Source organism: Myotis yumanensis, unplaced genomic scaffold (genome assembly GCF_028538775.1).
Source record: "Myotis yumanensis isolate MYYU_CA2020_CCGP unplaced genomic scaffold, mMyoYum1.0.hap1 SCAF_2, whole genome shotgun sequence".
Lineage (NCBI taxonomy): Eukaryota > Metazoa > Chordata > Mammalia > Chiroptera > Vespertilionidae > Myotis > Myotis yumanensis.
In genome coordinates, this window is record NW_027223753.1 from 196,527,926 (window position 1) to 196,540,963 (window position 13,038).

Below are 13,038 nucleotides of genomic sequence, written 5' to 3' on the forward strand. Positions count from 1 at the left end.
TCTATCTGAAGCAACCCAGTTAAAAATTGCAGCTAGAAGATGCACTACTTCTGGAAACACTGGATGGATGCCTTCCCTTGCACATGTACGTACACACACACACACACACACACACACACACAGCCATGGACCTGGAACTGCTTTTGCCTAACAACTTCCAGGAGGCTCCCTCCCTCCTACCATTTTCTCACCATCCCATGGATGCCAGACTTCTGACTGGTGCTTTGCAGAGGTGGAATAAACTCCATGAGATTGAGTCAGCAACTAATTTTCAGGAAGGTTCCTCCCCATTCTCAGCATTTTGCTTTGAGGAAGAGAGGAAAGCCCACACCCATGATGGGAGTCAGTGGGAATGACAACTGTACTCTTTACCAAAAAAGAGGAAAAAAAATAAATGGCATTTTAAGTAACCAAGCTGCTCTCTTCTCTGGACTAAAATCAAATATTTCTATTTGAAACACAGCCACAGAGCTGGCTCTTCTCCTCTTCCACTTCAGCCCACCTATTTCCTCCCACTTTTCCCTACACGGAGGCACACACACACACACACACACACACACACGGTGCCTTTTACGTAATGGGCTGGCAAGACTGATCTCACTTCAATTGCTTTGACTCAAAGTCTGCCCACCTTTCGTAGGAGGTAAAGAACAGTGGATGAGACCTGTGCTTTAATAAAGAGGCTGGGGTAGGAATGGCATGGGGAAGGCACCTGCTCTGTGTCTTTTCTAGGTGGTCTTGATTCTACATAGAAAAATAGGGAGTGCTACAGAATTCAACATAAATTCTCTTATTTCAAATGTAAAATATGGAGTGGGAAGTGAGACCATGAATTTCCTTTTGTGAGCAACTGCCAGTTTAAGCCTCTCTTGACAGAATTGTGTAACCAGACACTCTGATCAAAAACCTATAGAGGTTCCACCATTGCTGATGTTTACCTCCTGTCTAACTTACTTACCCTGACCTCCAAGGCACCATCACCTAATCCCTCTTTAACTCTACAATATGCTCTCTCACTACTTGCCCGCACAAACCCTCCACCCTATTCCATGACTTCTCACCACTCCATGCAGTCTTTGGGACATGCTGTTTCCCCTGATGAAAGCTGTTGTCCTCCTCCTCTCTGCTCATCTTGGTATTTCTCCTTCCTCAATACCAAGCTCCACTAATCACCTTTTTCACGAAACCTCTCCCTGACTATGGCAGCCCTGGTGAATGAGGTCTCCTCAAACTACTGCAAGATTTATTTTTTGTATCCCTTAACATAGGCAGCCCTTTGTGTAGAAAACTAGTCAGACTAAACTGTAAATATTCCAGAAAGGACTCTCATTCTCTGTATCTGCAGCACTTAGCAGAGTGTCCCACATGTGTAGTCATTTTCCAAGTAGCTATTATGTGCTAGGTGCCAGGTTACAGAGGTGAATAAAATCCAGACCTCATGCTGCTCACAGACTGATGGGGAAGACACAGATGCAGATATGTAACACCAGCACCATGCAATCAATCATTTCAAGAACAGAAGTAAGAACCAAATGCAGTGAAGGCAGTAAAGAGTAATGCTATATGCGAGGGAGCCAAGGGTTTCACATAGAAGATTATGCTAGAGTTGGGTCTTGGAGGATGCATGGGAGTTTGCCTGACTTGTCAAGAGGGGTAGGAGCATTCCAGGACAGAAGGACCAGTGTGAAGAATGATACAGAGACATAAAAAAACACACAAGAAGGTTCAGGGTACCACGAGCAGTCCTTACCTCAAGCATGAAGTTGGCGGTAAAATGAGAAAACAAAGAATAGCAATGGGAAAGCATGATGGAAATCAGACCATGAAGGACCTCAGGTGCCTGTTAAGTAGTTTGAATGTTATATTCTGAGCTACTAAGTGACTTGGAAATAATGCTATAATCTCATGGTTTCTAATGCATCCTAAAAGGAACAATGACACGAACCTGATTGTCCCTCAGTGGATGAATGGTTAAAAAACACTGTGGAACATCCACACCACAGAAGACTACTTAGCAATGAAAAGACATGAATTATTGATACACACAACAATTTGGATGGGTCTCAAAGGGGTTATGCTAAGTGGGGGAAAAAGCCAATTCCCAAATATTAAAAAACGGTATGATTCCATTTATATAAGGTTTTTGAAACAACAAAACTGTAGAGATGGATCACAAATTAGTGGTTGCCAAAGATTAGGGATTGGGGAGGAGTATGTGGCTGTGGCTGTAAAAGGGTAGTTTGAGGGAGCCTTGTGATAATGGAACAATTCTGCTTCATGGTGGTGATAGTTACACAACTTCCACAGGTGATGAAACTGTAGACATATAAACACACACACATGAGTATATATGTAACTGGTATAAAATGAATAAATTCTGTGGAGTGTACCTATGTCAATTTACTAGTTTTGGTGTTGTACTGTAGTTATATAAGATATGACCACTAGAAAAAAAAAACTGGATTAAAGGTACAAGGAAATTCCGTGTGTGTGTGTGTGTGTGTGTGTGTGTGAATTCCTATGAATCTATAATTATTTTAAAAACTTTTAAATGACAGAAGTGGCAATGTGATTGACCTAAAAAACTGGAAAAAGAAGTTTTTTAGTGGAATTCAGATTATTGCTCAGGCAATACTTCTGGTAAAGAATCCTCTTAAGAATTTTAACATGTCTTATGTAACTATACAGCACAAGACTATATTGATGTGAATGTATGTGTTACAGAGAAAATTTTTCTCAACGAAATTGCATCCATCAATATTCAATTTGCTCTAGAGCTAAAGTAACAATGATAGAATTGGAGGTAGCTCATCAGTACAAATGTGCTCAATTCTGAATGACAAAAGCACTGAGACGATGTGAAATCTAGTAGCTGAATCATTCTAAAGATTTATAAAAATGATGCCAACAACCAAACAAGCAAAAATAACCAAACCAATCTGGCTTAACGTCGGTTCTGAGTGATTTGGCTTTCTTAGGATGAAAGGCTCATGTGTGTATCTACATCTATCACATATGGTTGCAGATTGTACATCAAACTCTAGCATGGTCTAATGAAGTCTGAGATTAAAAACACACAAAATTAACATAAAGAAATACAAACACATTAACAAAGCACAAGTGTAAATACTCTAAGTAATGTAATAAATAGTTCTGTTATTTACAATATAGGACAGTCCCCAGGATAAACATTGCGTGGAATCTTGTTCTTTGGGCTGACAGTATCATTGAGTAGCAAATTGTTCTCGTCGATTATTTTTCCATCCTTAGCCTTGAAACAATAGCTAATTTTATGCAAGATTCTTGCGCAGTGGTAGTGTGGGTCTAATAGTGGATTTGAGCACTTTATTCTTGCAGAATTCAGATGCTTCACACAAGTGTATATTATTTCTAAAATCCAAGTTCATGAGTTCTTGATTAATGAATGGTAATCACAGACTATGATATGAGTTGGGCTTTAAAAATCATAATGCATTATATGAGCAGAAGGCATTCTATTTATTTATCAGGGTTATAGATAACTCCTCAATGGCCAGGCAGAACCTTACAGCATGATTGGTACCTAAAAGAAGTCCCTTGGGTGGCAAAAACAGATGGCAGATATGGGCACAATTACCTGTGCCCCAAGATGCAGTCATAGTCCTGAAACTAAAGCAGAGATGGTAGCCTCAAAACGGATAAACTAAGTTGGCCCAGGCATGACTATCACCCGCCAAAACATATCCTTCATGGGAATGTCTTACAATAGATTATTGTTTGTTTGTTTGTTTGTTTTCCCAACCTGAGTGTAAGCCCCAAACCTTGCCTGGTTTCCATACCTTTGTGCACCCAGTTCAGTAAGGTTCCTGGTGCAGAATAGGTGCGCAGTAAATATTTTTTGACTAAATGAATATCTCTTTACTCTATAACACTGCTTTTGAACAATTTTTGAGAGGTAGACACTTTTCAAATTCTGATGAAAGCTATGAACCCTCTCCTCAAAAAATACACAAAAAGATAATAATCTTTATCTTCTAGGGTTTGTGGATCCCAATTAAACTATGCCTAATGAAATAATTTTCAAGGATAAGAATATTGTTATTTAATCCTCACCCAAGGATATGTTGAGAGAGAGAGAGAGAGAGAGAGAGAGAGAGATTGATCAGTTTCCTTCGTATGTGCCCCAAAAGAGAATCGAACTTGCATCCTGGGTATGTGCCCTGATCAGGAATCCAACCTTAGACCTTTTGGAGTACGGGATGACACTCCAACCAACTGAGTCACCCGGCCAGGATAAGGATAAAAGTATTATTATAAACACAATTAGACAGTGACTTTCCATTCTAGTTCCTTCAGACATTTTTCCTGATCACTTACGTAAGCCAATTCCCTCCCCAACTCTATGGCATATTTTATGTTTTGCCATTTGTTATCATCAATCAATAGTCTACACATGGATATTATATTTTAGTGACATCATTTTCAAAGAAAAAAGATAACTGGGCTAATAAAGCAATTCCTTTCATTGTTTTTAAAGTGTATAGTTAGCCTCTTTCTCCTCTCGCCTCTGTCTCTCCAACACTAAGAAAATCTTAGTGTACATTTGGCATAATCTCATTTTTTTCCCTAAGGTCACTCTGAGTAGAATTTGAAAAAGACAGGGGTTAAGTCATAAGAGGACAGTGGAGACCAGGTATCTTATCCAGTCACCATAAACAATAAATAGCATATTACTAGTAAATTCAGAGTACACTGAAGACCACAGGTGGCTTACCTTTTTGTCAGAAAAGAGCAGGTTTTAATTACCAGTAATGAAAGGTGTCCACGTGAATCTTACTTGCACACCTTTTGGTAAAGAGAGGCAATTATCATCCCATCTGAGCTGAGCAACTATTACCAGAAAACCCTTAATAGAAATCTCCTGTGTCTGAAAGCCATCATAAGACCAATCTCTTCCAATACAGTGATACCCAAGCAACTAGGAAATTCTGCCACCAGAAAGGAAGGGTTTTTGTTTCTTCTGGTTTACAAAAAGGAAGCTCGTGGTGCGGCTAACATGCTGGAGACCACAATTCAAATCACCTCTCTGATCTGCCTTAACCCTGAGTGTCCCGTGCCTAGGGGCCCTACAGAGGAAAGCAGCAAGCAGCCCATCTTCATCTCAGCTGCTGAATCGGATGCAGAGCAGCGCTGTATCCACGGGGCAGGGGTTGGGTGTGTGCCACAGAAGCAGCAATAGAAAGTGCCAGGGCACTCAAGACTGCAGTCTCAGTTAGCAGACTGTCTCTGTGGGGCCCCACTCTCCATCATGGAATATCAGGTAAGCAGAGATGCTCACATTGCTGACACATGCGGAGCTGCCTGGAGTCAGGCTGCTTGCATTATCCTGAGGTCCGGTTTTAGCCATGGTTTATAGTGCCCTGACCCCTGCCCCCACTCACAGCTTGCTTCCTTAATGCCTCAAAAATATATCAAAACAACAGTGCCTGAAGTTTTTTGCAATAAGAAGCTTTCCTGTTACTCTGCAAAGAAACTTTTTCAAGGACAAGTTTTATAGAAATTGGTTTAAATGCTTATTTCAAAAATCCCACCTGAGAAACAATCTTGGGTGTGCACTATTTTAATTGCACTGCATTCCTGCTATCCTAAAACCTGGTTCCTAAGAAAGAGGTTGGACAGTGAAATATAAATCACTGACAAAATCCTATCTGCATGTTAGGGTAACCAAAGCCTTTGAAACATGCTTCACTAGCTTTTCTCCTCAGCGTTTGCAAACATTCTTTGATATTAGAAACACAGTAGTTTAAGAGCAATAAAGTCAGAAAACTTCAGTGCAAAGCAGAGGCAGGAGACATATAACTGAATAACGCAATTTTCTACTTCTCAAATGTAAGTCATTCCCTATTTAAGAGAGCATCAACTATCACCATGAGGATTATCAACTACGGAAAACTACAGAGGAAGAGTGACCTTAAAAATTTATGAGGAAACTAGTAGTATTACAACAACGGGCTTTTTCTCCATACTTCACAACAGCGTCTACATTTTACTTAAATTTAGATCTAAATGTCAGCCTTCAATCTAATTTGCAACAAAACTTCCTCAAAAGCTTGCGTAGCATTTGTTACCGTGATCTTTCAAGAGATAGATAAGAAGGAGTACTAGATGGGAAACTATTTTTAATCGTATAATCACAGAAACTACAGTCTGTACCCTAAACTAGGACAACCACATGCTGCTGAAAAGCTACCCTGATCTCAAAACCAGTTCCCAGCAGTTGTGTTACTCCCTGCAGAATAGATTGCATACAGCTCCCAAGGTGTACCTAACACTTCAGAATATACAAAATGGGCTGCATGTTTTCAAATCCTATGCACACACACCACAATGTGGGTTTCCTGCCCTCCTAAGGAGCTATATCAGGGACACCTGAGAATTCTAAATTAATGGCCCACCAATAAGTAAGTCACTTTGCAAACCTGATGAACTGTGTCCACTGCACCTGTACAGACCCCGGCAACCCAGGGGAGAGGAAAGCTTACATCCATACCTATATTTCATGCCAGTCTGCTTGGCGGTGGACTCTTTGAGAGAAATGTGATGCTGAGGGGTGAAGGTCCCCAGGCTGCGCGCGATGATAGCGACCGTGCGGAACTTGGCCCGGGCTGCGTTCACATTGGGGGCGTTGGAGCTCTGCTTGCTCAGAAGTCGGTCCTCACCATTCCGGCTCTTCAGATTGTGCTCTGTGCAGGCTATGGAGACTTGCATCGCTTCCCCGGGCAGCGCACGGTCCCTCTCAGAACCCCCGAACCCAGGCAGTCACGAGAGGTTGACTAGTTGGGAGGGTTGCTGCTCGTCTTTTAACCCCTCCTTGGCCCCCTTGCTGGGGATGCGATCGGGGAGTCCTGGCGGCAGACTTCGGGGCGGGGAGCGGCAGGAGCGGCTGCAGGGCACGACAGAGCCCGGACCCCACAGAAGTCAGCAGCCAGCCCCGAAGTTGTCACAGCTGGAGCGCGGATAGAGCTCTCCGATCCTCCCGGGTAGGAATCTCCGCTGCCGAAACAGCCAAATCCATGCAGCCCGGAGGCTTTCGCAGCCGCCTGGAGCTGAGCGTTCGTGCTGCCTGCGCGCAGCCCGGCCGGAAGCCCATCCGCCGTGTCCGAATGCGGGCTCGCCTCTGGGCGCTGGGTCAAATCCACGCAGGCATTCCGCAGCGCGCGCTGCCCGCACCCTCTGGACCACAGGCAGGATGCTCAAGCGGCGCGCAGAGCATCCCGAGCAGCGGCTAATCCTAATCCGATCCCCGGGGACCGGTGGTCTCCATCCGCGCAGACTGCCTGCTCCCTCCCTGCCCCGCTCCGGGATGTCCTGGGGGCTCCTCAAGACCCCTCCCCACTCATGTTCAGGCCAAAGCTTGGGTGGCTGAGCCCACAGGAGCCCTGGCTTGCAGCTGTGCGGAGGAGCAGGCAGCTCCCTTAAAGAGCTCCTGCCTTTGTGTGCAAGGGAAGGCGAGGATCACTTTCACAGGCTCGTGCGTGCGGTAACAGAATCCCGAGGGCTGCTCCTAAAAGGGGGGGAAGGGGGACTCTGCCCAGATTCAACCCAAATCCTGCTGCAGCACAGCAGTTGGAACTGGGGGAAGGCAGAGTGGGGGGCGGGGGGGGGGGGGTGCTGCCGCCAAGATCATGCCAGTGAATTAACACGGGAATACTCTGACCGGCTGGCTGGCTTGGGAAGACACAGCCGGAAATCCCTCTTAGCCTTGCCAGCATTCATTTCCCCTTTGCATTATTTCTTAAGCAGATAAGTTTGAAGTTTCCTGAAAAGCCACAGTGCAGACTTTTTGGAGTCAAGTCATGGAACTTACTGCAAAATTTATTCTGGCTCCCCAGGGAGGGCCAAGGATGGGGGAGGAGGCAGCAACCTGGCATCACCCCGAAGGGGCCTGCACTGGGCAAGCAGCAGGTCCCCATGACTACCCAGCAGGGTCCAGGCCTGGTGTCTGGAAGCATGTGCACTACCCCCTGGTCATCTATGGCCAGCTGGACAAGCACTGTCCCCAGATCAGGGGTGAGCAGCGAGATGGGAGGCAGGAACATCACCCGGGGCAGTGTCAGGTGCAGAGCAACTGCTCGATAAATGGGGTTGCATCAAACTGAGCACCAACGGGCCCATAACCACTTATCTCTCCATTCAAAGTGCTTGGAAGCCAGACTCCTTGTATAGATGTATTTACAACAAAATTGTGGCTTCTGCAAAATCGGTTTTCGAAGCATGGTTCCCAACAGACACTGCTGTCAAGCAACAAGGAACAGGGTTCAAATCGACAATATTTGTGAGTCATCCCTGCGCTAGGCAGTGAAGAGGAATACGGAGAGAAAAATGAAACACTGCCCTTCTCCCCAAGGAACTGGCAATCTGGGTGGAAAGGACAAAGCATTCCATCTTTATTTTTTAAATTTAAATTCTTTATTGTTTAAAGTATTACATATGTCTCCCTTTTCCCCCCTTGACCTCTCAAAGGGGCTCATTAACAATGTCGGAGGCACGTTAGTTTTTGAATGAGTTGTGCAGACACTAAACACCCTGGGGTTTAGCAGGGGAATGATTATAGGGAGCTGGAGAAAGTCTCATTTCTTGATTTTCCACACTTCTATTGAGAACCTACTAAGTATCTGACTTTGTAACTGAGGTGCAAAGATGACTTACAGAGGCTGGACCTCAGGGAGTTCATGGCTGCCCAGGCAGCCCTCAGAGAGGGGTAGGACTTTGCCGGGGCATGAATTTGATTAGCAGGGGAGGAGGGAGGCTGTCTCCCAGGGGTTGGCAGGGTAGGGAGAACACACGCTCTGGCGGTGTCTACATGATAAAAAAAACATCAAGTTCTTCCCAGCCAAATTAAGTTGTAAGAATTAAATTTTCAAGTAGAACCTGTGCCTACTTTGAATTCTATTTCAGGTATGAATTTTAACATTTTATAACCTGCACATAAGGTTTAATCTCATTGTGAAATCTCATTCTTTACACTCCATGCCCTTCCCACTCTTACTTGAAAAAAATTTAACATACTGCCCCATATTCAGTGGCTGGGAAGTAACTTTAGGATGGGGGGAGGGCTTTAGCAAGGAACAAATGAACCTAGGAGGCCTGGTTTTTACCCTCAACTCTAAGGAAGGAGTTCTTCAAGCAGTATCTTTGTTCCCTAGAATAAGTAACAGTGGGCAAAGAGGAAGCAGATCACTAGATCCTTTCTTCTTTCACACTAAGCTGGCTCATTGGAAATGATCAGTGTGGATCAGGAAAAGAGTCACAGTGAGAGGAGGAAGAAGTGGGAGGAATCAGAAGGAACAGCTCATAAAAAGGACAAAATAAAGCAGCCTTGGAGGCAAGATGAGCACAGTGATCGTCACAGGGCCAGAGGGGTCAGGAGCCAGTGGCTGGGGGACAGGAGGTGCTGTCTATTCTACAGGGAGGAGGAGAATGTCAAGGGTTCAGAAGCTTTGACGCTGTTCATCGAAGTGGCTTTTAGGTTTGCCAAGAATTAGCAGAGCAAGGCCGGGACACATAACCAAAAGCAGAACAGGGAACAGGTTATCAGAATTAAAACATGCCTGGCAGAGCCCCGTTGAGTCATCTCTTTATCTCCCACAGGACCTAGCAGAGTGCCTCGTGCACAGCAGGCCCTCACTCAATAAATAATTGAGCAAGAGAGATAAGGGGGGGGGGGGGGGGGAAGGAAGGAGGGAAGAGTGTGGGAATATGCCAAATTCTTGGATAAACATTCCTTAAAAAAAAAGAAAGGAAGAAAGAAAAGTCTGCCCTTTCTAGTTTCACACAAAAGTCTGCCCTTTCTAGCCTGAACACTTAAAAGGAGTAACTGTCCCACATTCACGTCTGCACCTCTTGTGTAGAGACAGGTGTTCGTTCCAGCCTCTAGTATGTGTCTCAGAGAGAGTCCAGTAACGGAGGCCCGAGGAATGCTCGCAGCACAAGCCCCTTTCTTGCTGCCCACAGTGCACCTTTTCAGATCTGACTCCACATGGGCTTTCTGACAGCCAGCCAGCCAGCAGCATGGTGACTTACCCCAGCTGTGCTCACCCTTCCAACATTAATGGAGCAGTAGGTCTCAGGAGCCCGGAAATTAGACAATAGTTGACTGTGAGAATGCTCATTCCTAATAGGCTTGTGCTAACGGGCCACATTGCTAATTAAGCTGGGGAAATTGGGATTTGGAATATGTATGCTTTCACTGTCACACAATGGGATTTGGAGGAGTTCTCACTATTACTATTTCAGGTTCAAATAAGCCCCACAAATGATGATTTGTATATACACATAGATAGAGACATGGATGTAGACATAGATATAGATATATAGATAGAAACAGATATATTGTTATGGGTCCTCCCCAATCCATATGTTGAAGTCCTGACCCCCAGTAAGTATCTCAGAATGTGACTGTATTGAAAACTGGATCTTTAAAAAGGTAATTTAGGTAAAATGAGGTCATTAGGGTGGGCCCTAATCCTACATTACTGGCATCCATATAAGAAGAGGATATTAGGACAAAGACACATACAGAGGGAGAAAAACGCTGTGGAGAGAGGCCTGCAACAGCAGCTGAAGGCCTGGGTTCCCAACCCAGAGATGCCACTTTCTCTGTGACCTCGGGTGTTGTTATAGTTCTCTCTGCCCCTTCTCTATCACTTGGAAATTTTTATTTCCAAGACCCTCTCTTGTTCTACAGATCCCATGAAGTGCTTTTTCAGAGAGATGTGGAGTACAGGATTACATAAAGCCTCATTATCACTAACTCTGCAATTCCATCGTGGTCTGAGCTGGTCTCTATTTATTACCTGATATTTGGAATTCTTTGGAAATAATGCCAAAGGGTCATCATTGGGTCATGGTGACAGAGCTGGTAAGGAACAGACCACAGCCTACTTAACTTGCACCCAGTCTTCTCCTTCTCATCATGGAGTCTTCATGGTAACGTGGAAGGGCTCTGGGGTGTGGGTTCAGTTTGGTGCTGATGTGAATCCCAACTCTGTTCCCCCCTTCCCTCCCATGAGCCACTGAGCAGTATTCTCAACCTTGCTGCACCTCAGCATCCTCTGAGGAAAAATGGTGCAAGAACATACCTCTCTGCTGCCTGTGGATTCCTCTAGTATTTTTATGGTTTCCCGTCTTACATTTCAGACCTTTATCCATTTTGAGTTTATTTTTGTGTATGGTGTAAGTTGGTGGTCTAGTTTCATTTTTTTGCATGTATCTGTCCAGTTTTCCCAGCACCATTTATTGAAGAGACTGTCTTGACTCCATTGAATGTTCTTGCCTCCTTTGTCAAATATTAACTGAGCATAGTAGTTTGGGTTGATTTCTGGGTTCTTTATTCTATTCCATTGGTCTATATGTCTGTTCTTGTGCCAGCACCAGGCAGTTTTGAGAACAGTGGCTTTGTAATACAGCTTGACATCTGGTATTGAGATCCCTCCTACTTTGTTCTTCTTTCTCAGGATTGCTGCAGCTATTCGGGGTCTTTTTTTATTCCAGATAAATTTTTGGAGAGTTCTCTCTAGGTCTGTGAAATATGCTGTTGGTATTTTAATGGGGAGTGCATTGAATCTATAGATTGCTTTGGGTAGTATGGACACTTTAATGATGTTGCTTCTACCAATCCATGAACACCTTATGTTCTTCCATCTGTTTATGTCTTCCTCTATCTCTTTTTTCAGTTTCCTGTAGTTTTCTGAATACAGGTCTTTTACCTCCTTAGTTAAATTTATTCCTAGGCATCTTAAATTTTTTGGTGCGATGGTAAATGGGATTTTTTTTAATCTCTCTTTCTGTAAGTTCACTAGAGGAATACACAGGCAGCAAAATCTCAGACATATGCCAAAGCAATATCTTCACTGATACAGTTCCTAGGGCAGTGATGGCAAACCTTTTGAGCTCGGCGTGTCAGCATTTTGAAAAACCCTAACTTAACTCTGGTGCTGTGTCACATATAGACATTTTTTTATATTTGCAACCATAGTAAAACAAAGACTTATATTTTTGATATTTATTTTATATATTTAAATGCCATTTAACAAAGAAAAATCAACCAAAAAAATGAGTTCGCGTGTCACCTCTGACACGCGTGTCATAGGTTCGCCATCACTGTCCTAGGGCAATGGAAACTAAAGAGAAAATAAACAAATGGGACTACATTAAAATAAAAAGCTTCTGCACAGCAAAAGAAACCATCAACAAAATAAGAAAGCCTACTGCATAGGAGAACATATCTGCCAATGTTATCTCCGATAGGGTTTAATCTCCAACATTTACAGGGAACTCATACAACTTAACAAAAGGAAGATAACCCAATTAAAAAATGGGAAATGGACCTAAATAGATACTTTTCAAAAGAGGACATAAGGAAGGCCAAGAGACATATGAAAACATGCTTAAAGTTACTAATCATCCGAGAGATGCAAATCAAAACAACAGTGAGGTACCATCTCACACCTGTCAGAATGGCTATCAACAAATCAACAAATGACAAGTACTGGTGAGGATGTGGAGAAAAAGGAACCCTCGTGCACTGCAGGTGGGAATGCAGACTGGTGCAGCCACTGTGGAGAACAGTATGGAGTTTCCTCAAAAAACTAAAAATGGAACTCCCATTTGACCCAGTGATCACACTTCTAGGAATATATTCCAAAAAATGAGAAACACCAATCAGAAAGGATATATGCACTCCTATGTTCATAGCAGCACAATTTACAGTAGCTAAGATCTGGAAACAGCCTAAGTGCCCATCAGCAGATGAGTGGATTAAAAACCTGTGGTACCTCTATACAATGGAATACTACCCTGCTGTAAAAAGGAAGGAACTCCTACCATTTACAACAGCATGGATGGACCTGGAAAGCATTATGCTAAGCGAAATAAGTCAGCCAGAGAAAGATAAATATCACATGCTCTTACTCATTTGTGGATTATAATGAACAACATAAACTGATGAACAAAAACAGATCCAGAGATAGAGAAGCATTGATCAGACCGTCAAACCTC

The 13,038-nt window shown here is 43.6% G+C and overlaps 1 protein-coding gene across 3 annotated transcripts in view; it reads right to left on the reverse strand.

Annotated features, from left to right (window-relative positions):
• Window positions 1-13,038, reverse strand: part of KCNAB1 (potassium voltage-gated channel subfamily A regulatory beta subunit 1) — a 336,005-nt gene that overhangs the window by 201,291 nt on the left and 121,676 nt on the right. The window contains exon 1 of one of the 3 annotated variants that reach the window (XM_070406934.1): window positions 6,530-7,516. The exons of the other annotated variants lie outside the window; for them this stretch is intronic. Within the exon in view, the coding sequence (XP_070263035.1) occupies window positions 6,530-6,747 (218 nt within the window). The 5' untranslated portion in view covers window positions 6,748-7,516. Of the gene's footprint in view, window positions 1-6,529; window positions 7,517-13,038 lie in introns of those variants that run through there. 3 annotated transcript variants of the gene reach the window in all.